General features: G+C 40.0%; 1 protein-coding gene across 1 annotated transcript; it reads left to right on the top strand.

Moving 5' to 3' along the window:
• The first annotated feature begins 35 nt into the window (after nucleotides 1-35).
• LOC124253527 lies at nucleotides 36-24,951 on the top strand. Its single transcript, XM_046687322.1, has 19 exons — nucleotides 36-107; nucleotides 895-1,033; nucleotides 1,909-2,169; nucleotides 4,109-4,243; nucleotides 8,073-8,202; nucleotides 9,213-9,312; nucleotides 10,048-10,156; nucleotides 10,964-11,056; nucleotides 12,347-12,492; nucleotides 14,612-14,680; nucleotides 15,228-15,312; nucleotides 17,576-17,681; nucleotides 19,747-19,810; nucleotides 20,166-20,252; nucleotides 20,530-20,625; nucleotides 21,594-21,637; nucleotides 21,741-21,907; nucleotides 23,877-23,968; nucleotides 24,742-24,951. The coding sequence occupies exons 1-19, from the start codon at nucleotides 45-47 to the stop codon at nucleotides 24,949-24,951; spliced, it is 2,196 nt and encodes a 731-aa protein (XP_046543278.1). The 5' UTR covers nucleotides 36-44.
• The last annotated feature ends 387 nt before the right edge of the window (nucleotides 24,952-25,338 follow it).

The raw sequence follows: 25,338 nt of genomic DNA on the forward strand, positions 1-25,338 counted from the left end.
ACTATCCTAACAAGTAGACCCTTGGTATCGAAGTTGTTTACAATATGGCGACCAAGAGCTATCCGAAGTGGTTGCTGGATTGTAAAGAAGATATCACAAAGTCAAAGGCAACTCTCTTTTCCTCAAACTATTTATTTAAATAGCATATAGAAGTAAATCATAATCAAATATAGATAACGATGCCAATGTTAGCGTTTAATTAGCAATATCAGATACACATGCCATCCGGCAAATTTCGCGCACCTAAGCACATTGATCGCAACACGGCAACTATCGTCTCTTATTTTTTGTGGTTTACGTGACTGAACATGCTGGTATGCATAAGACGACTATAAGATTCTAACGTTGCATTATGCCATACGGTTGACCTTACCGGCGTTCTGACGACATCGCTTGCTGTCCGGTAATTCTGCGCAGCAACTGAAGCGCATAACATCCAGCTGGAGATCCGAAGTATGGAAGCGTATTAGGGCCAGATTATTTTCAAAAATCACTTCATCAATGTAAGGAAGAGTGTTTCATATTAAATCCAATTATGAATAATGAAGATAAAGGTTTAAAGTCTGAAGAAAACGAATTTTCATAAAACTGTCAATTTATCTGTCAGTTACTGTTATTTATTTACTTTTAGTGATTAAAAGCCAGGCCCTTGTAGAAATGTCCCGATTTCAAGCGTAAATGTGGTAGCAGATGATGTTACCTTCGATACGGAAGTACGCTAATTGCAGCTGCGCAGAATTACCGGACACGCAGAATTACCGGACTCGCTTGTAATATTGAAAGTAATCAGTTGATAAAGACATCAAGACATCACTTATCCATTTGTTGTTAAAAGTTAAAATTGATATACAGCGTTCATGTTGAAGGTATTAATGTTGACATAATTTAATCTAGGAATGGAATGCATTTCTTCATGAGCTCCATGATGCAATTCAGCAGCAGCTTACAGAGAGCCATGTTCAGTATTTTACTGACCTCTCTGAAGCGGAAAAGGAACTCTTTATGGAAAGGGCTACCAAGGCCATTGAAGGAGGTAACATCAAAGACCAGTAAAATGAACTAGTTAGTGGAAATGTCATTTTTCATGCACTTAAAATCCGTAGCTGGTCCTGCTTGATAAAGTCTGTTTTATTTCGTTCAAATCTGAGGCAAAATTAAACCATTTACCACTGGATCAGAATTATAGACTTCAAATGCTACTATAGTTTAGGACTATAATCATGATAAGTGGATTTTTTACTGTCCCTCAACTGGTTGACTAAAATGAATTTCAAAGATTGCAGGAAAAGATTTCAGTTGAAAAGATATATGCTTGATTCTACTACATATACCCATCTGCATGATATTTTCAGGTTACAGGGAATTCATAAATCATAAATAACTGCATGGGACTTATGAATCTCACTTGTGCACCATTTTACACAATAATTTTAAGCCATTTCAACTCATTAAGACAGATCTATTATTTATGTATTGATACATAATTGTGTTTGAATATGGATACATTACAAGGAATCAATGTTAATTAAAAATATGATAAAATATATCACCAACAGAAACTTCTGCCCCCCTTGTAGCAACTGGTGTGAAACACCACCACTTCACTCTGACAGTTTCCATATCACTTAAATCCATTGTATGTCATCATGCTACAGATATGATGACTTTTTTGAAACCAATTTCTTGACAGCATTGCTTAGGATTTCAGGTTCAGGTGTTAAATATTGCTACTAGCCAAGGCCGTCAAGAAGTTAAATATCAAAATTCATGAAGTCCTTCTCATTTTACCAAACATTAGTTTTATTCATAATTTAAATTCATTTTATTTTATCTCTTGTGTAACTCTCATGAAATCTATAGTTTAATTGGAATGAAAATGTATTGCCTTTTTAAAAAAATATTTTTCAGGGTCAGTATTTGCTGCCCTATCGAGGAAAGTATCTTCCATGACAGACCAGCATCTAAATGAAGATGTTGCGAAACAGCTGATGGATGACTTTCCGCTCTCAACAAAGTCTGACCTTGTTATTGATTCTGCAGAGGAAGGTGCTCTCAGTCTATTACGTCGCTGGCCTGAGATGAAGGCAAAGCTACATGTCTGTTTTAATCAACCTCTCCCAGAGGCAATTAGACAGCTTGCCTGGAGACTGTACCTCAACAATCCCAAGTGTATGTATTTGATTGAGTTTATGTTGGGTTCTTTGGAAAAATTCATTGCCCCAATGCAAGGGAGTAAACTAACTGTGCATGTAACATTTTTATACATATGCACCATATACATTTTTTTCTTTTGATACATCCATGCTTTAGGTGAATCACATCCATCGACAGATGAATTGATGTACTCAAAGTTGTGCAATTTGTTTTAACATGTTTAAGAACTTTAAAGTAGAAAAAAAAAACAAGATGCTCAGGGGTGGAAATAACCCATTGCCCAATGTCCGAGTCCAGTGTTTTTTTCTGTCGGGCAAGCAAATTCGTATATCACACTGTACCGGCATCCAGTTGACTTTCCAATGTTAATTATGTTGTTTATTTAAAAACTTCAACAAGAAAACGGCCGGTATAGTGGAAAAAATTTCAGGGCAAGTGATTTCACATGTGCCACTGTACCGGAGTACACTAGCAATTTTAAAGTTATTTTCACCCCTGATAATGCTTCTTATTTGGACTACTTTGGGGTGAAAGTATTTAACAATGCAGTATGCGAAATTTATGCTGGTCCTGGGGACCCTGGCTTTTAAAAAAGTCATCAGGACCACTAAACGATAAGTTTGCAGGGTACCGTTTGCAATAGTCCTGGTGGCCAATGGATTTTGTATTGATAGTTAAGTAAATCTACGAATGTTATTTTGGACCAGTGAAATACAGACAGGACCACTAATTATTGTCCACTCACTGGTAGTGTGATCTAGTTGGACAGTTTGAAAGGTTTCTTTCCCTGCAATGAATTTATAGTGGTCTGTAGGAATTGTTTTAGCCTGTGTTATAGTCCCTGAACTACATTATTTTCCCTTTCACTCAGCTCTTTCTGTAATGAGAAAGCACTCAGTGAAGCAAGTCCAGATTTTCTCAGAACCTTCCATCTCACTATGGTAACTTTCTGTTTAAGTGGAGTTTGATTCTATCAATTTAATTCTATCAAAATTGTATGGATTTTCAGAGAGCAGGTGTTAGTCTAGAACTGTTTTACTAATGTAAGGGTCTGCCTAAGAAAAATTATCACATTTTAATCCAGATAGTTCCACTTACCATGAAGTTGTCATTATGTATAGATTCATTAATGAAACCCAAATTCCTCTTCAGATTTTATCATCACAAGGACAGGCATGTTGTTCTTACAAATACAAAACCTCTATCAAAATCACTACAAGAATTGCATTTTTCAGTTGTAATCACATGGTCAATCAATCTTTATTTGGTACTTAAAAGGCCACAGGCCTATAGTACATTTATATACACAATATTTACAACTGAACAGCAGAAAAGCATATGTGAAATATTTACAGATTACACATTTAAAGCAGATTTTCTATGTATAAATGCAAACTAGATATACATTGACAGGTTCTGTAATTCAATTGTATTAACAGGGGTTGAAATAACTTTAAAATTGCTAGTGTACTCCGGTACAGTGGCACATGTGAAATCACTTGCCCTGATAATTTTTCCACTATACCATCCATTTTCTTGTTGATTTTTTAAATAAACAACATAATTAATATTGGAAAGTCAACTGGACACCGGTACAGTGTGATATACGAATTTGCTTGCCCGACAGAAAAAAACACTGGCAATGGGTTATTTCCACCCCTGATTAAATACTATTGAATCACACTATCAAAATATTCAGATTTTCACCAGATGTCCTCTTCAATGTCAACCATTCTTAACTAGTTGAAACACAGCCAGTATCTCTCTTCTTATGCAGATTTCCATGTTCTTTAGTCTTGAGGAATTATGGGATGGGCTGACTGTCTTTGATGAATATGCAGATGTCCTCAATGTAAACATCTTGTATATTTATCATATATGCTTTAGAATAAACAGGTTCTTGCTACAAAACAATCCTTCTCGCGTATATCATGTGTCATGCTATTTTTTTCAGTGAGGAAGGAGTATATAGATATTCTTAACAGAGATCCTCGTGCTGCCATATCACCTGATGACCTCGAGATCTCTCAGAAATGTGAGCAGTTGTTGGCATCTGAGTCGACGTTTGCAGACATCCAGGGATCTGTTGGTGAGTTCTGTGGTCCGGAAGATGTTGTGAGGGGACTCCTACTTAAACAAATGCCTACATTATGATGTACAGTAGCATCATAGTCTGTGGTACAGACACTGAATCAAATATATCCAAGAAAGCCCACACAAGTCTAGAAAATGTGGCAAGTCTAGACTTCCACAGCTTCAGGGTCTGTACCAATCTGCTGAATTCACAAGCCAGCACAGTGCTTGTGATTATCAGTTGATCTCTCGCTGTCACTAGTGTTAAATATTAACTCATACGAGCCTCCCCCACCACTCCCCAAGACCCCACAATGTGCCAAGGCCTCCTGCTTCTGCCCTGTCCTCTCACTCCAGACAAACAACATGTGTGATTACACTAGAGACCTGATCACGGTATGAAATGTACCAGTTATCGGGGTTCTGAATGGGTGAACAAATCAAGTAACCAGTTCGAAGGTTATACCACACAATCAACTCTTTGTTTTTGATTTTTATGACATCAGTGTATTTATGCTGTGTGTAGTGTCTCTACTGCTGAACTGTCATAACTGATACATGGTCTTGAGAGTTGTCTGCCCTTGGTCATAGGAGAAATGTGAGTAAGGAACACATAGCATCTGTAAATGAGAGGAACATTAAACACATGGAGCATGTATCAGTTTCTACACTAGTTATTCCACAACTTGGTATCTGAAACAATGCCCACATTACACATTAGAGAAGTGTAGTTGTGAGTTACCTCCCTTGATCAAATCCATCTCGCTCAGGTCAGTGTAAGTACCTGAGTACCTGACAAAGTAGTCTGTCTCACAGTCCCTGAACCACATTATTTTCTCTACTGCTAAGCCCTCTCTGCAGTCAAAGGCCCTAAATAAAGCAAGTCTAGATTTCCTCAGGTTCAGGGTCTGTTAACATCTGCAAGAATCATCTGTCAACTCTTAATTAACAAGCACATTGGGTGACTTGAAGCTATAGTTGAGGCCTTGTGTACAGTTTCTGGTCTTGAAGAGACAAATCAAGCAAAATGTTGGGGAAAGGTTCCTCTTGAATGTTATGTTGTAAAAAGTATTTGCAGGGCTCGATTTAGTACTTTGTTACTTGCACGGGTGCAACCCAATATTACAAAGTGCAATATAGCTATTAACTGAACTTGCACCTGGTGCAACTCAATTTTTGAGTGGGTAAACTCTCAATAAAACATCTAAATCATTCAATACCATATTTCTTACATTACATATTGCAATAAAAGCAGTGCAACTGGAATTTGGCTGGTGCAACTAGGTTTTTATCTTAGGTTGCACCTGGTGCAAGTAGGTTAACATCTCTTAAATCGAGCCCTGATTTGTTTCACTGCCTGACTTGCATCCACACATAGCAGCCCAATTGTTAATGTGGTTAGGGTTTTAATTGTAATTAAGACAAGGACTATTTTTTGTTCCAGGTATAGGATTATTGTGTGAAGCTCTGGTGTGTTTTGAGTATCTCACTTTATTTAATTGCTCTACAGTAAAACTCTGGGTCAACATATGGTAGGGACCTATTTGTGCACAGGTTCAATCTCATTGATTTGATCAAGGCATTACTATCTCTCCTTTGTTCATATGCCGGGATTTGTTTCAGAAACAGTTTTTTTTGTGCTAGCAAATTAAACACAGTGAATATGAACAGAAATGAAGATATCGAGAAAGCCATAAAAGTAGGACTTGAAAAACTACGAATAGAAGAAATACGTCCAAACCAATGAATTGGTATCATGTCTTACCTGAAGGGAAATGACATGCTGTATTGTTACCTAATTGGGAGTGGTAATCTTTGACATTTGAAATTGTACCATTTGTGTATAAAGAACTTCACAAAACAAACGAAGCAACAGTAACACGTAGCTCTCATGAATAATCAGTGAGTGAGTTGGTCTTACACGGCATTCAGCAATATTCCATATATGGCGGTGGTCTGTAAATAATCGTGCCTGGACAAGACAATCCCGTGATCAACAGCATGAGCATCAATCTACGCAGTTGGGATACGATGACATGTGTCAACCAAGTCAGCGAGTCTGACCACCCGGCCCCATTAGTCGCCCACTCATGAAGAACCAAAATGAAAAGGCACAGCATCTCAGAATGAAATCTGTTTACCTTCGTGATGTGATTGAGGCATGCAAGGTGAAATCTAGTGAGGATGATCTAGTATCCAGAATTACCGAAAATATCTTCAAGCATTAGACAGACGCTGGTATTTTCACTTCCATTGAACAGTTTGTTTAAAAAAGGGGCTTATCTATATCCTCTTCACATATTATACAACTGGAAACTTTTGAATTTGGAGATAAGTTCACATTCATAAATAATTTTGTTGGTGTTCCAGATAGATCTTGCACCTTGGTCATCTAGTCTGGTCATCTGCAAGTTTCCCAACTGTAAACTGTTAGGCAGAAGGGGGGCTTGACTGGCCCACATGAGTGAGTGAGTGAGTTAATATTTAACGTCACATCGGCAAAATTTTAGCCATATCGTGATGAAAACAATTTATACAAAACAAAAATGAAAACATTGTGAAGAGTTACACCTGTCGAAGATGGACAGTAAAAACACTAGAGTATCACAGCTATGAACATAAAACTAGAATGTAAAACTAAAACAGTGTAATTAAAGAAGACTATACAATATAAAACACAGGCTATAGATCGCCAGCATCTGAAGGTAGATCACCATACTAGGAACCATGGGGACGTACATTACTTTTGCTACCTGCATGGAGCCTAGCTGGATTTACACCATCCCTTCAGCCACTGGTGATGTAGGATAATTTGGCCCACATGAGTTGATGGCATCATGGAGATAGGACAGGGCTTAACAGGAGCGCCAATAAATGCCAGTCACTAAATACCGTTATCTGATGTTTGTATGATGTGACTTCTAATTGATAATGACCCCAGCATGTGTAACCCCAATGCAGATGTTCTTAGCCTATGAATCTCTGGTCTCTCCGGGGCTCCTTTTCAATTTAAATGGGCTTGTTTGTTACTATCAAACTTATATATATTCCAAGACTAAGCATTAGTCTACTGACAAAGCTATACAATGCTTCATGCTACAAAGACTTGAGTTCCTGACCAGGGGAGATAACTCAGATAAATGTATTCTGTGTCTTTTACAGAATGTTTACATTGTAAACCTCACTCACTCACTCACACACTTGGATACATAAGTCCCAAAACTTTCCAAGTTAAATTTAAACTTACCAGATTTTTGTAACATAGTATTTTTGTTCTTTTAAAGTTTGGCTAAATATTTCCTACTGTAGTGAGTCGCCAACAGCTGAAGGGATGGTGTAAATCCAACTAGGGTCTATGCAGGTAGCACAGGCACTGTAAGTCCCCATGGTCACTAGTATGGTGATCTACCTTCAGTTGTTGGCGACATATAGCCAATTTTAATATTGTATTGTCCTTATTTGAAATCCAGTTTTAGAGAGAGATGCTAGTTTTACTTCTTGATACTGTGATATTCTAGTTGGTTTTACTGTCCTTCAATGACAGGTTGTTATAATTTACATGTATTTATGGTGAATTCTAAACTTGTTTTAGTCACGATATGGCTGAAATATTTCCGATGTGACTGTAAATCTTAACTCACTCACTCACACACTGACTCACTCACTCAACCAAGCCGTCAACCATCCACTCAACCACTCGTTAAATCATTCAACCACCCACTTGGGTCTTTAATCTTACTCATACACAAACAAACAAAATGAATAATCAGTCAGTTTTAATGCTCTCAGTATTGATGTTTCACAACAAATAAATGTCAGAAAAGTCACCTTTATTTTCTATGCAGGGGCATTCTATGCAATGAAGGCAGTGTTGTCCTACCACCATGCTCGACAGAAAACACATAAGCGTTTACAGGATACAGACCACTTTCTGGCAGTGCCGTTCGTACAAGTGGCCTCAAACACTCTGTCCAGGTAAAACATGGTGATAACATACCTCTTTTACTGATTTGGTTGGTAGCAACCCATCCTTGATGTATTATATATACCCAAGGCCTGTTCACCACCCGAAACTTTATTTTGAATCTGTTTCACATGTCAGGATGCTAAGAATTCTATCAAGATTAAAACAAATGGCGATATTATCAATTTTTGTTATTGTTCATCATCTCAAATACAACTGGGAATTCTTGACAGCATGAAGACATCATTGTTGTTGTATTTGTACATTGGACAAAAATGCAGTTGTTTCCCTTGGCTGGGTACTGTTGGAGTGAGTGAGTGAGTTTAGTTTTACGCCGCACTCAGCAATATTCCAGCTATATGGCGGTGGTCTGTAAATAATGCAGCCTGGATCAGACAATCCAGTGATCAACAGCATAAGCATCGATCTGCGCAACTGGGAACCAATGACATGTGTCATCCAAGTCAGCGAACCTGACAACCCGGTCCCGTTAGTCACCTGTTATGACAAGCCTGGGTCACTGAAGATCCATTCTAACCCGGATCTTCACGGGTGGGGTACTGTTGGAATATGAATAGCAATTTCATGTGACTGTAATTCATTAAGTTCAAATAATTTGGTCTACATTCTGTTAGCTGCCATGTGAAGACAAGAATACCCCCTTGTTACAACAGACTTTAAAACACCAACACAACGTTTGTTTAATAAGTTTGCCTCTTCATCATGCCAATGTCTGAAATTATAGTGACAATTGGCATGAACAAATGACTAACTTTCATGCCATTTAAGACGATTTGTTGCTTTCAAATGTATATTTATTTGCCATTTCATCGGGAAAGATTCTGCAGCAAACAGACTTTTGTGTGCAGTTGGGCAGTATAATTTACATAATCTCAAAAACCCTTGTTCCAAACAAAAGAAACATTCTCATCTGCAAAGCATATTTATTTTCTCACCCTACATCCCCCCAAAAAGCAGCAGTTCTCTTTTATCCATTGAACAATTATGAACCTACTTGCAGACGTGAGCCTGCGTCTGGTCGTCTGGTTGCCCAGCTGGTGGAGGAGTTCCTCACGTACATGGAGTCTCGGCCGGGATTCATGGTAGATTCTGGTTCACAGGTATGCATGTGTTGGTGTAGGTGTATTCAGTGTGTAATCCAATCTGTATTGGAGGACATCAAGGTATATCTAAGTTTATGTGTCAATACTCTGAACCAATTTATAGACATAGGTCACAGCTTTAAATTCTCAGTGTTTCAACTCATTTTAAAGAGTAGGCTTTATAACATTTGATGAAACTTTAACAAATTGTACCAGATTATTTTTGGAGCAGTGAAGGTAGAGTGTCTTCCTGTAAAGCAGAAGTCAGTTGTTCGGTCCCCAATAAGGTCATAGCAAAAGACCTTAAACCTTTGTACTTGCTACCCTGCCTGCTTCGCATTGGGAGAGAATATCTTTTTCTCATTTCTCTATTTGATCTAGGTCTGTATCAAATAAAACTAAAACATATCAATGTTATTTGCAGCTGTTTAGAAAGCAGGGTCCAGGGCTCCGTTTCACAAAGCTCTCAGCCTAAGATCTCGTAACTTTCCTCGTAGAATTCCTACCTCCTATACTGTAACATTGATTTAGTCGTAGTGCTACGAGAGCTTTTTGAAACGGAGCCCAGATTGACAATGTGTTTGTAATGTTATGAATGATGTTGAGCTACAAACGCTTTGTTGATTGGGACCGTGTGTGAGGACTGAAAGAAAATGAACATGTCCTATCAGCAGACACCATCAGTGATGTTTCCATCATGTGATGATGTTAATGTGACAGAAATGTAGGTTTTTTTCAAATTTTGTTTTGAAGGAACATGCTGATGAAGTGAAAGGATTTATCGATAAGGTGTCCAAACATTTACAGAAGTTGTATCCTGAAGTGGGCAAAACAATAGCCAAGAACTGTCTTCCATCTAAAGGTTTGTATCATGACAACACCAATATCATCCTTTGAAATAGTATGACAATTCAGTTCAGTTTTCTGGGTCATTTACTTCAAATATGTTTTATGTGGGTGAAATGTTGAAACAGTGTGCGAAATAGTTTCCAAATGTTGCTTAGACTAAGCCAGTCAGGCTAGCTATGCTTGAAAGCTACTAGCCCACAACATAATTCAATAGCCTGAAATTTGAATGTAGAAACTAAGCAAAAGATTACAAACAGGTAAATTTCCTTAAAAAAAAAATTACCCCATGAAAATTCAATGGCCAGTGAGGCCAGTGACTGTGGATATTTACTGGCCTGACTGGATTTTTACTAGCCACAAGCCAGCGGGCCATTGGCTATTTCACACATTGTGTGAAAACCTCTTTCCTTAATTCAATACATGGCCTTGTTTGTTTGTTGTTTAATTGTTCCATTATTCCAGTATGACAATGGTCTGTAAGTAATCGAGTCTCTACCAGATGATCCAGTGACTGATATCATGAGCATCGGTCTACACAATTGAGATCCGATGACATGTCAGCCAAGTCATTGAGTCTGACCATCCAGTCCTGGCCCATGTTTAACTGCCTTCAGCACCCAATGCTTGAGGTGATGGGCCTCCATACAAATTGTAGAGATTGACGGTCATGTGGTCAATCACAGGATTGCCTGGTCCAGACTTATGACTCGTGCTGAAGCACCAAGATAGGCCTTGTAACTAATAATTGTTCCAAGCACAAGCACCATACATGCCAGCAGAGTGATTTGCTCTTCTAAATCTCTCCATTCTCTGGTAACAGAGAAAATTGTGGCGACGGAGAAAGGCTCACAAGTGTTGCTGATGGAAGGTCTGACGGAGTTGGTGCGGCCGCTGATCAGGACCATGTTTGTCGGTGAGGCTTCTAATGAGCATAACATATATGGGCTCCAGTATGTCCAAATGCTTCTTATTCATTTCTTGTGTTGGTTGTCAAGTATATATAGTAGACATACAGTGATATACAGACGGACATGGACACTCACAGACACATACAAACACATACAAACACATAGACACAGACACAGTCTCACACAGAGACATGCAGATAGTACACAAACACACAGAACAGTGGAGTTTGGAGAAATGACAGCTGAATTCTGAGGTCAGGGACGAAGAGAATGCTGTTAGGAGCTTTTAGAACTGGCATTGGAATAGAATTTCATGGGTTATCTCCTCTTTTGTTGAGGCCATTCTAAAAAGGGTTTCAATAATAAATGAATTCAATAGTCAAATTCCAAAACTGTCATATAATTATTATATGATCTTCAGCCAATCAGATGTCAGCTTTCAAAAGTGCTATTAAATTAATATCTGTAGTCCCTCAATTCAGATATGTTGATAATAACAAATGAAAAATGCCACAGAACAAACATACAGTTGATAGTGCACCTTTTGCCATGGTCTGCAGCAATAACAGAATGTATGATATATATCAATAACATTGTGTGGGTTTATGTTTCTGCAATAGAAACTCCCAAATTATATTCATAATTGAGGTACAGAAATCAGGCCATGACTTCTCGAAACAAACTTAAGTATAGGTTTTTACTTTGATTTGAGTCTTCAATTTGAGAAAACTGTCATATTTCTTTAAAGAATGTGATTTGACAATTTGAGTTCAGTAGGGAGGTTACCTTAGTGTTTTGTTGATCTCAAAATGGCACTGAGATACAGAAATCAGACATATAGTGCTGAAAGCTTTGCTCATTTATAAGGGACCGTTCATAATTCATTTCTAGGGGGGTGATGATGATTTTTATGGAGAAGCACAATGTAAATGACCCCTCTAAACTTTATGTGCAAATGTTAGTGTCCCCCTGCATGTCATGTACTAAATCATGCCTCCCCTCCAATAATATTTAGCATTATTTATCAATATACTTATGTGCAAAGTTGCTGACCCCCCCCTCCCCCCAGAACAAAACAGGTGACCCCCCTTAAAATCATCGTCACCCCCTAACCATAAATTATGAACAGTCCCTACATCCTTGTTGCCAATTGGCTGATTAGAAAGTTCACCTGTAGCTACACACGAAGGCATCCTCAGATCTTGATCATGAGTGTAACACATCAGAGGGGAAGACTGTATAAATGTGCACAGTTAATAGCATATGTAAATAGAGTGATACTGTCACACAACCAGGTTACCTCAAGATGGATGCATTACTGTATGTGTGGGACCAGTACGTGATCGGGCTGGACGCGGCAGGGTTTGCCACGGAATGGCTGTCTGTTGTCACTGCCACGCTGCTGGGCTTAATGGCGGATAAACTGAAGGAGGCCAAATCGGTGAGCTGTTACAGTGTTTTCCAGTTAACTTTTGATGTTTTAGTTACTTGATAATGGTGATGTTAATTATTAGGCACTGCCATCCTTGAATCTGTGAATCTGTTGAGATGCTGGATTAGAATTGTTCCCCAGCAACCTGTGCTGGTTGTTAGAGGTGACTGAACAGGTTGGGTGGTCAGACTTGGTTGAATTCATGTCATTGTTACCATGGAGATTGCTGCTCATGATATCAGTCACATGTTTGTCCTGACAGTATATACATATATATATATATACCTTTTGGTTGAGTGATTATCCAGAGTATTGTGTCTCCATTGTATTTTCATAAACACCCTGGACCTGGTCCATATTTTAAGTCAGGACACAATGAAAAGACATCCAGTCAAATTACCCTGTCCTGTCCTGAATAAAACAAAGGGTCATATGACTTATGCTTGACTAAAGGAGTTGTCTGGTTGGGTTGTTATTTAACCCCGCACTCAGCAACATTCCAACCATATGATGGCGGTAAGTAAATAATCGAGTCTGAACCAGGCAATCCAGTGATCAACAGCATGAGCATTCATCTATGCAATTGGGATATGATGGTATGTGTCAACAAAGTCAGCGAGTCTGACCACCCGATCGCATTAGTCGCTTCTTACCACAAGCATGAAGATCATTTCTTACCTGGATCTTCATGGATTAGATGAATACTGAGGAACACATTATTACTAGCTAACGTTTAATAGCAGGGTAATTTGATTGGATTTCAAGTCTTCGATAGTTATTTAGTGTGCACTGATACATATATTGATCAAATGTAATGAGAGCTTACTCATATGGGGCTGTGATTTTGAACACATGTAAAACTCTGTGCAGAGTTAACGATGATAAAGATGACAAAAATGTTAGACTGACTGACTGACTGACTGAGTTTGGTTTTACGCCGCTTTTAGCAATATTCCAGCAACATCACGGTGGGGGACACCAGAACAAAATGTTAGACACACTTTAGGACTGTATCATACGTTGCTAACCACTACTTAAGAAATACAGTTCGCTCCACCACCATGTATAGTGTAATAAAGCACACTTTCGCCTTGAATTATTATAGTTAAAGCAGGAGGATGCAAGCGTCCGAGTGCTTTAACGTTATAATAGTTCAGTATCTTTTCTAAGATGCCAAATTGAATACTTTCTAAGGATAATTACGATTAATCTAAGGCAGAAAGAAACGACGGTGTCGGTGACCTAAATTAAGAATCCTCACACAGGGCTAACTGGCGCGCTGTTCTATTGATGTGTCTGCCCCCTACGTTAAGACGAACGTTACCAGAAAATACAAATGATAAACAGTTTGATGACTGTTTACGTTCGGATAAAATATCTTCTCTAAATTATTTTAATTACATCTGTGATTAACGTAAACCATATGGGGCAATATGAACGTCGCATTTCTACTACCAACGTAAGTTTAGATCAGTACATTCAGATGCAGCTGAGTAGTCAAAGCGACATACCACGATTGCATTGTGGGAATGTAAACATTGCGAACGTTACCGTGTCGCTGAAAACTTGTGAGTCGAATTGAGACATTTAAAACATCGGAAAACATAAACGTAATGTTTCCACCAGTGACATTAGCTGCGTGAAGCAACTGCAAACCAAGAAACGGGATGCAACGGAGTAGTTTACTGTAGGAGGCTGTACGAGGCAATGGCAACTGACATGCAGCGTGACGTCGCTTACATTGTGACATAATGCAAAATTGTTCGATTACGAGGGGGCAGACTAGCATGGCATTACAATGTGATGTAATGCAAAAAGTGCACATTATCGTCTCATAAAGTACTGTCGACGCCTTTGATCTTTCACCGAAGCATCTTAGAATGAACTTTATGTGATATTTTCCCATTCGCATACTGCTGATAATGAATGACCAGTTCCCGAAATAATTCATAACATTTTTATTTGAAAACGTAGAAGTGTGTCTCACCCAGGTAGTGACCCTGGTCAGTTTCTGGTCAATATCAATTAAAACTACAAGAACACCCCATCCTGCTCGCTGTAAAATGTTGAATGTTGTTGCTGATGGACATGTCATGTGCTCATTTCTGTTATACTGTTTACATTCTAGTCCACATCCATGGCAAATGCTCTGATAAAGGAATGTCCAAGGCTGACTGTTGCACAGCTCCAGTATGAGGTACGGTTGCTCCAATATGAAGGTGATTGTAGGGCCTGTAGCTCACCTTTACTCCCTGTTTCTTAGTTACTCATATACGGCACCGTTCTGTATTCACACTGTATTTGTTCATTTTGTTCATTAAGATGCAATCAAAGAATAGTTATGTGACATTCTAAAGTATTTGGTTATTGGTTATAATAAACAGATTTTGCAGCAACCTTATTAGTTTATGCAGAATAGGTTTTGTGAAATCCAAAGCTGCTGACTGAGGATAAGATAAGTCCAACAGAATGTTGTCATAGATAAATTACAGTCTAGTTTTGTGAAACTCACCTTGTTTGTTAGCAAACACTTATATTGTTTGATGTTTTATATAAGCAATAAAATAAGACTATATGAACAGTATCAATGAGTCACTTTCAGATATAGTATTCGGGAGAAAGTAAAAATATTTTTCACTTTGAATTTTGAGTAGGCTGTCTCAAACAAAGTGCATTGATCTTCAATTAAGTTGTCTGTTTCTTGGTGTTAGTGATTCTTATTTAGATTGTCTTGTATCTTTTAGGTAAAGAAGCATCACTACAAGGAGCTGTACCCCATGTTAACACGAAACCAGAAGGCAGCCATGCCTGTCCTTGACCCAACACAAGGTAATCTGTTACAACAGTTGTGTCTGACCTTGACCCCTAGAATATAATTTATTCCTTTTGTCTTCTTGGTTTCCTTAACACAAGGCAGTATTTAAGCCTTAACCTTGACCCAACACATGGTAATCTGTTACAGCAGTTGTGTCCCACCTTGACCCCCAGAATATAATTTATTCCTTTTGTCTTCTTGGTTTCCTTAACACAAGGCAGTATTTAAGCCATAACCTTGACCCAACACAAGGTAATCTGTTACAACAGTTGTGTCTGACCTTGACCCCTAGAATATAATTTGTTCCTGTTGTCTTCTTGGTTTTTTCAACACATTTAAGCCTTAATCTTGACCCAACACCAGAAACCGGGTCATAGTAGTCAAGCATGACTAAAAATATGCTACAGTTGTGTCTTGGGATAGATTGCCTGATCTTTCACTCTTATTATTAGATTCCTAACAACAAGATCTGTCAAAAACTCCATAACAAAATGCTTTATGTGAAATCAGCCAAGAGATTGTCAAGTGAAGTATATGGGGCAGCATATGTTATTTCTGTATCTCCAAACTGAATGATCATGGGCAGATCCTGCAGGAGGATGTCCCGCTTCATGTTTGTCAAGTGAAGTATATGGGGCAGCATATGTTATTTCTGTATCTCCAAACTGAATGATCATGGGCAGATCCTGCAGGAGGATGTCCCGCTTCATGTTTGTCAAGTGAAGTATATGGGGCAGCAGATCTTATTTCTGTATCTCCAAACTGAATGATCAAGGGCAGATCCTGCAGGAGGATGTCCCGCTTCATGTTTGTCAAGTGAAGTATATGGGGCAGCATATGTTATTTCTGTATCTCCAAATTGAATGATCATGGGCAGATCCTGCAGGAGGATGTCTCGCTTCATGTTTGTCAAGTGAAGTATATGGGGCAGCATATGTTATTTCTGTATCTCCAAATTGAATGATCAAGGGCAGATCCTGCAGGAGGATGTCTCGCTTCATGTTTGTCAAGTGAAGTATATGGGGCAGCATATCTTATTTCTGTATCTCCAAACTGAATGATCAAGGGCAGATCCTGCAGGAGGATGTCTCGCTTCATGTTTGTCAAGTGAAGTATATGGGGCAGCATATCTTATTTCTGTATCTCCAAATTGAATGATCATGGGCAGATCCTGCAGGAGGATGTCCCGCTTCATGTTTGTCAAGTGAAGTATATGGGGCAGCATATGTTATTTCTGTATCTCCAAACTGAATGATCAAGGGCAGATCCTGCAGGAGGATGTCCCGCTTCATGTTTGTCAAGTGAAGTATATGGGGCAGCATATGTTATTTCTGTATCTCCAAATTGAATGATCATGGGCAGATCCTGCAGGAGGATGTCCCGCTTCATGTTTGTCAAGTGAAGTATATGGGGCAGCATATGTTATTTCTGTATCTCCAAATTGAATGATCATGGGCAGATCCTGCAGGAGGATGTCCCGCTTCATGTTTGTCAAGTGAAGTATATGGGGCAGCATATGTTATTTCTGTATCTCCAAACTGAATGATCAAGGGCAGATCCTGCAGGAGGATGTCCCGCTTCATGTTTGTCAAGTGAAGTATATGGGGCAGCATATGTTATTTCTGTATCTCCAAACTGAATGATCATGGGCAGATCCTGCAGGAGGATGTCCCGCTTCATGTTTGTCAAGTGAAGTATATGGGGCAGCATATGTTATTTCTGTATCTCCAAACTGAATGATCAAGGGCAGATCTTGCAGGAGGATGTCTCGCTTCATGTTTGTCCCTGTTGTTTTTCTTAGAACCAAGGCATCGACACATAAAAGTGTGCACTTTCAGTGGAACATTTGTTTTTTGTGTTGATTTTCTTTTGTTCAGACCAAATTTCTGATTCAGTAACAGAAAGTGATGCTGAAGATGGATTATGTTGTCATGGTTATGAATCGTTTAATAACACTGACATTTGATTACCTGAAAGGTGCACATGTTTCATGGAATTGGATTCAAAAGTCAAGTTTGCTCAGGGTATTCCTAATTTGGTTTTGTTAGACCTCGATGGAAGAATCTAAGATATCTGATTTTAATGAGACTGATAAAATTTGTTCAGTTATGTAACCTGATTTTGTTGAGAACTTCCTCGGAAGATCTGGGTCCGATACTGCTCTCTCATTTTGCATTCAAAGCTAACTTTGAAATAATTTGGGTGCAGATTTTATAATGGCTCTTTGGATGATGTTTTACATTTTGAGACATTTGTAGTCAGCTGTGTGTTTAACAGCGGAACACCCACCATGGCGCCACTGGTACAATGACCTGGTCCCTCCCTACACCAAGCCCCAGGACAGACGGAAGGCCAGGGAGGAACGGGAGGCTGAGAGGGAGAGGTGAGTAGGGTCACTTGGGTGGAGGTTGGAGTGACAACAGAGGTAGATATGCTGCAAGTTAAATATTAAGCAGGGTAGGTAGGTCCAATATTGACAATATACACAACTATTTCAAAAGGAAAAGGTATTTTCTTTTCAGTTTTTGGATGAAATGTTACACTTTGACACTTTAAACTCACCCACCCACCTCCTCTGTCACCCCCACGTCCCACCCAACTTAGCGCCCGCAACTTGGATGAACACAATTACCTTTTTCTTCATTGAAAATACAGTATGTTTATCTGGTAATTCAATATTATTCAATAAACTTGTTCATGGTTAAGGGGTGGTGGAGTAGCCTCATGGTTAAATCATTTGCTCGTCATGCCGAAGACCCAAGTTTGATTCCCCACATGGGCACAAGGTGTGAAGCCCATCTCTGCTGTGATATTGCTGAATTCTGTTATAAGCAGCATAAAACAATATTGCTCACTCACTGATAGTGGTTAAAGTAACCAAATAATGCGGGAGTCATAGTGTGACATACTTTGCTTTGAAACAGAAATTTCTTCTTGCAATGAATTTTTTGTGATGTTAACCATGTATTTTTGCCTGAAATAGTTAATGGGACAATGTCACACCACACTTCTCTAAAATAATAATAATATGCATTTTTCTCAATAATACCAACTATCAGCTCTCAGGGAAGCCACCATATAATGTATTAAAAAAACAATTACATATTTAGATTACAATATTAAATGAAAAAGTTTGATTGAATTAATGTAATGTTTCATTAAATCGACTCTTCTGCCCTCTACCAGCCAAACTTCATTTCAATTGAACACATAGAGTTATGTCCCTTGGATCGCTCTTTCCGAATATCCCACGCACATCTTGTAATTGAAACCAGTTCGGCACCATGTGCGACATTTTTCGATGTACAGAGCAATTGTTTACATTCCATTATATATGGCAGGTGTTTGGAAGCTGTTTGCCTCGAAGTTTCAATTATTGATTTCAGGCAAGTTGTAAGGATTAATTAGTCTTTTATTGCATCAATAGGAAGCTAAAGTGAGTGCATATGCCCCAGTATATGTAATATAGACCAAAATATTGTCGAACATGTGTGACATTGTGCCTTTAAGGTTACCAGATTGCCTTCCAACTTGTGTTTGTGGTTATTGCACACTTTCGATGTGACTGAGACTGTCAGCTTTGCTTGTGACTCCACAGCTGTCTGTCAGCTTGATGCTCAGATCAACCATCTTTCAAGAATCTGCTTCTTCCACCTGAGAGCTATCAGTAACATTTGTCATAATTTAACAACAGATGCAGCCCATACTCTCGTCAGGGGCCTCGTTTTATCTAGACTGGACTATTCAAACAGCATTCTGTTTGGACTCAGCTCTGCACACTTGACAAAACTCCAGAAAATCCAAAACGTTGCAGCCCGCATTCTATCCCTAACATCTAAAAGATCTCACATATCCCCTGTCCTAAAGTCTCTTCACTGGTTGCCCATCCAAGCCAGAATCGAATTCAAGACCTTCACCATTGTGTTCCAATGTCTACATGACCTAGCGCCTCAGTACCTCTCTGAACTCATCTCAGTGTACACACCACCATGACAGCTGAGATCACACCAACAGTTCCTCCTAGCAAAACCCCCTGTTCATCTCAAGAACTATGGTCACAGATCATTCAGCTATGCTGCTCCTTCACTGTGGAACAGTCTTCCCATAACCATCAAAACAGCAAAATCTCTTGACTTATTTAAATCTTCATTGAAGACACATCTTTTCAGGAAATATTACGAATGACTTGTACAATTGCTGCAGTTTTTTAGCTGTACACACGGGGCGCCATGAGCATACACTAGTGTGTGGAAATGGCGCCATACAAATGGACATTATTATTATTATTATGATTATTATTATCAATCCATCAAACGTGTGCTGTTGCCATGCATACAGTGAGGAAGGATGTCATGACTGATCTGTATCATGATCCCATCATGACATCACATGAAATGCATTTGTGTAATGCTAACTTTGTGACTTACTTACTCTTGCATCCTCATCAGGTTGCTACAGCAGCAGAGAGATGCTGAACAGGCCAAAAAAGGACATGGAGGAGAGGGAGAGGAGGTTTGTACAAAAACTGATTCCATTTTTCACAGAATTGGTTTACGTTGAAATGTACTAAATGTCATATTGATTGATTGTTGTTTAACCTCGCACTCAGAAATATTCTGGCTATATGACAACGGTCTGTAAATGATCGTGTCTGGACCAGACAATCCAGTGATTAACAGCATGAGCATCGATCTTCGCAATTGGGATACGATGACATGTGTCAACCAAGTCAGCAAGCCTGACCTCCCGATCCCGTTAGTCGCCTAGCATGGGTTACTGAAGATCAATTCTAACCTGGTTCTTCATGGGTTTATTAAATGTAGAGTAACAGTGTCTGTATACATGCTTAATGGTGTGTTATAGGGAGGATGAGGATGAGTTTATGCGAGCTGCTGCAGCTGAAAGAACGCGAGTGGAGCAGGAACGCATTCAGCTGGAGGAGCAGCTGTTTGAGGTGACTCTATTAATCTTAAAATTCTCTCCAAATTCCAAACATTAAATCCTTCTTTAAAAATGTTTTAGATTATGAAGAAGGTTATCATTTGTGTTTCTTGGATGCTCTCAAAATATCACTTGATCTCGCACAAGATGTCTTATGGTCTCGTTTAAGATATCAAATGGACTCACTCAAGACATTGCTCTGTCTCACCCAAGATATCATGTGATATCACACAAGATGTAATTTTGCTGTAATATCTCTTTTGACAATGTTTCTTGTCTGTTGACTGCAGGAGAGACGTCAGCGCATGGATGGTGAGCGGCAGGCCCAGGACGAGATCGAGAGGCTGAAGATGGAGATGGAGGCCCTCAAGAGACAACAGAAGCCTGTATGTATTTCAGGATGTATTCTGTGGAGGAAGTTGTCTCTGTGGCATTTCAGGCACTCTAGACATATGTTTTGTAAATCTGTTAAATATATGATTACATTTGTGGTTGTGTGTGGTCTTGTGCATAGAGGTCACCCGTGAAGATCCGGGTTAGAATGTACCTTCAGTAACCCATGCTTGTCGTAAGAGGCGACTAACGGGATCGGGTGGTCAAGCTCGCTGACTTTGTTGACACATGTTATCGGTTCCCAGTTGCGCAGATTGATGCTCATGCTGTTGATCACTGGATTGTCTGGCCCGGATTCGATTATTTACAGACCGCCGCCATATAGCTGGAATATTGCTGAGTGCGGCGTAAAACTCAACTCAATCAAGCATAGAGGTCACAAATCTCAAAATTAAGCAACACTGGTCATGGAGAGTCCTTCGATGCATTTCTAGGACTTCTGTCCTGCCCTACAATGAAGCACATGTGACACGTTTGGTCTCACCTTAGGCAAGTGAGTTTCTTCAAAGTTGCCTCTGTTCACCCGGCAGAAAATGGGCACGCGGGGGATAAGTCATGTGACTATTTACCATCTAGTGCTTCACAGAGATCGGGTTATCTGGGGTAATTATGTTCATTATGCTGTAATTATTATATGTGATTTTGTCTTTGACTGAGAATGAAGATTTACATTATCATTTCACAAAAGTGAAATACAAAACTATATGGTATAACAGATTGTATTTATAGCTGATAAGATGATATGGACACAATCTACAATCTTTGGAAGCCTCATTTCATTTTCTTACCTGGTAATTCTTTTCTTTTCTTTTTTAAAAAGAAACATGAAGTTATATGAATATTTATTCATAATACATTATGACACTTTGTTATCAACTTCAGCTGTAACTGGAATGTGGTTTGCAAAACAGGAAGTTGAAATAATTCTGATGAATTAAAGCTGTTCGAACATTGGTTTCAGAAATCTCCTGCACCTTCCATGTACAGTATTGGATCATACATGAGGTAAGTTGTTAGGAAAATACCCTGTTACTAAAAGGTCATTTAGTTGAAATGCACTTGTCACAACCATAAATTATTTGAATACACTGAAGGAAATCTTTTTCAGTCGAGTCTTACTACCTCCCCCACCGACTCCTGCCTCCCATGTGTCTTCCCTTCCCGTCATACATGAGGTCTCCCCCCGCACCCCATCTCGCCAGTTGACCCCCGCAGGGCATGGGGAGAAGGCGGTGATCGACTTCTTGACCAAGGTCAAACGGAGCATGAACAGGAGTGAGTACATTTCGGTACAGAATGTTTTAGTGGTTGGAAGGGTTATACCCCACTTTGCCGGACAGCTGATGTGATGATAACGAATTAAGAGTAACGGTCCGCTAGTTTGCCGGCTATAGTCTGTTTTCAGTGATTAGTTGTCACCTATAGTCATTTGGGGGACATGAGCCTTTGGCAGACTGAGTTCAAACTCATTAATTACAAGGCACCAATATGTTTTGAGTGAACTCGATTTCTAGTAACTGATTTTAGTTAAATCGAATTATATTAGCTGAATTGAGTGAAGCTTATTCCAATGATTATTTCTGAAGTTGTGCCTGTATATAGAGAATGTAGACATGGTTCGCTCATTGCAAAATGGCAAACGCTCAAGTTAACATTCCAAATTCGAGGGGAGGTAGGTTGACACTTAATCTATCTAGGTCACAACTTTAGGGTTAAGAGCACAAAAAGGGACCGAGTTCATTTGAAATGTTGTAAGACAGGTTGTCCTGCAACGGCCCACACCATCAGTGATGTTCTCAGCAGTTCCAGGAACACACACAACCACCATCAAGATCAAGTTCAGTTCAGAAAATAGTTATGCATATTTATTTATGTCTTCAGTTACCATTTTCTCTTTTCTGAAAATGTACGAAATATGTATTTATGAATTTTATCATGAAGATAAAATGTACCAAAAATGTTGAATTGGTGAAATATGAAATATCGAGATGAAGCTACAGTGTGTACTTTCTTAGGCCGAAACAGACTATAAGTTAATACCCTATTGTTTAAAGGATTATCATGCATCAGTGAATTTTTATCTATAACACGAGCGTCCGGCAAAACAGGAACCCCCCGTTGGAAGTAACATTTTGTTTACATAGCATAATATGGTGGCCAAGTGGTTAAAGTGTTTGCTCATCATGCTTTGAGATTGGGATTGATTCCTGACAATGTGTGAATATGTCCTTGACGTGATTGTGCTGGAATATTGCCAGTACAGATGTAAAAGGCATTCTCAATCATTCAGTGGGAGTGGGGTGTCAAATGCATCCACTCTCCCACTCAATCAGACATCCATCAACTCACTCACTCATCCACCTACCCACCCACTCACTTACCTACTAACCCACCCAAACCCACTCACTCACTTACTAAGTCACTCATCCACCAACCCACTGTTTCACCCACCCACCCACCCACTCACACATCCAGCCGCCCATCTACACCACTCTCATTCATGCATCCAACCACCCACTCACACATCCAGCCGCCCATCTACACCACTCTCATTCATGCATCCAACCACCCACTCACACATCCAGCCGCCCACCTACACCACTCTCATTCATGCATCCAACCACCCACTCACACATCCAGCCGCCCACCTACACCACTCTCATTCATGCATCCAACCACCCACTCACACATCCACCAACCCACTGTTTCACCCACACACCCACCCACTCACTCCCAGTCACACATCAACCCACGTACACCACTCACTCTCAGTCACACATCCACCCACCTACACCACTCTCATTCATGCATCCAACCACCCAGTCACACATCCACCCACCCACTCACCCACTTACTCCTGTGGTAAGTGCCCCATGCTACACACGCCTATGTGGGGTGGTGGGGTAGCCAAGAGGTTAAATAGTTGGCTCACCACGCTGTGAACCGGGCTATTATTATTATGCTAATATTTGTATGGCACCAATATCCAGCTCAGCTGCTCAAGGCGCTTTGATATTCCCTCGGTCACTGGATGTCAAACTCAAATAGCACATTGTATTATCAATCTCAACTCCCTGGGGAACATACAACTTGCAGGTTCTATTCCCCATATGGGTACAATGTGTGAAGCCCATTTCTGGTGTCCCCTGCTGTGATATTGCTGGAATATTGCTAAAAGCAGTATAAAACCAAACTCACTCACTCACCCCCTATGTTAACTGTGCTGTATGCCTTATATATCCAGTTGCCCATGGCGAGGGAGATGAGGGTCAAGAGCTGGATGAGGAGACGGAAGGCTACATCAGACAGAATGTGGACGACCTCAAGAGAGCTCAGGTAAATGTGCAGGATGACAGTACACACTTATTTATTTTTAAAAATTCTTTTGATCAGGAAGGTTTACATAACAACACCATTGGTAGACAGTAGAGTCTGATATTTGTGGACTATGTCTTGACGTACTGTCCTTCAGTCTTCCAACAGAGGACACTTCTTGAATGGAAAGTGGTCTCTATCCACTCTATTTCCCCTCTCTTTTCTGTTGAGAATGTAAAACATCACCAACAAAACATCATCACAACAGTCATAACCTACTGTCTGTCAGACAGACTTTAACTTTAGTTACTTGTCAAGTCACTTGTTAGTGGTTTGATCAGGCCAGTCAACATGTCATAACATAGTGTTTAGGCCAGGATACAGAATGCGACATCTGTGTCATGTTTGTGTGTGTGTTTACATTTGATCTTATGACTTTAGGCTGAGATTTACTTGAAACAACGAGGAATTCAACACACTCTAGTATGTAAGCTATGTGATACTGTAATTGTCTTGTTTCTTTCTTGCCGCACTCAGCAATATTCCGGCTATATGGCGGCAGTCGGTAAATAATTGACTCTGGACCAGACAATCCAGTGATCAACAGCATGAGTATCGACTCACACAACTGGGACACAATGACATGTGTTAAACAAGTTAGCTAGCCTTACCGCCTGATCCCATGCATGAATGCACTGAGGAAAGCTCAGTTAGCTCTATGTAAGCAAATGGAAGCACCTGCTCAATATACATGTATGTTTTAAAGTGGTAACTAATGATATCTATGTTACTAGATGGAGGTGTTTGGTCACCGGCTCAATGCTGGAGAGTTTGAGCACATGAATCCACAAAAACAGCAGGAGTCCAGTGACAAGATGATGAAACTCATACAGAAATGGAGGGAGGACCGACGGGCCCGAGAGCTGGGGGGTGCCTCGGTAGGGGTGCCTCTGTGGTTAGGGGCCCAAGAGCTAGGGGTATGGGAGCTAGGGATGCCTCTGTAGGTGTGTGTGTGCCTGTAGCTGGTGTGTGTGTGTGTGTGTGTGTGATGTGTGTGAGCTGAGTGTGTGTGTGTGTGTGTGTGTGTGTGTGTGTGTGTGTGTGTGTGTGTGTGTGTGTGTGTGTGTGTGTGGGTGTGTGTGAGGGTGTGTCCGTGTGCTTGGTGTGTGTCGATAAGGGGGTTGGTGAAATTCGGGTGCCTCAGTAGGATGGGACAGGTGGGTTAGGGGGCTTAGGGTGCCCTGCCAGGGACATTGGAGTGAGGGGTATATGAGCTGGGGGTGCCCCGGTAGTGGGGGTCCAGGAGCTAGGGATGGGACTGGTAGGTCAAGAGGCCTGGGGTGCCTTGGTAGGGGACAGGGGGGAATGGGCGCTAGGGTTGGGACTGGTAG

This window comes from Haliotis rubra, unplaced genomic scaffold (genome assembly GCF_003918875.1).
Source record: "Haliotis rubra isolate DU_JTF1 unplaced genomic scaffold, ASM391887v1 Scf543, whole genome shotgun sequence".
In the NCBI taxonomy this organism is placed as follows: domain Eukaryota; kingdom Metazoa; phylum Mollusca; class Gastropoda; order Lepetellida; family Haliotidae; genus Haliotis; species Haliotis rubra.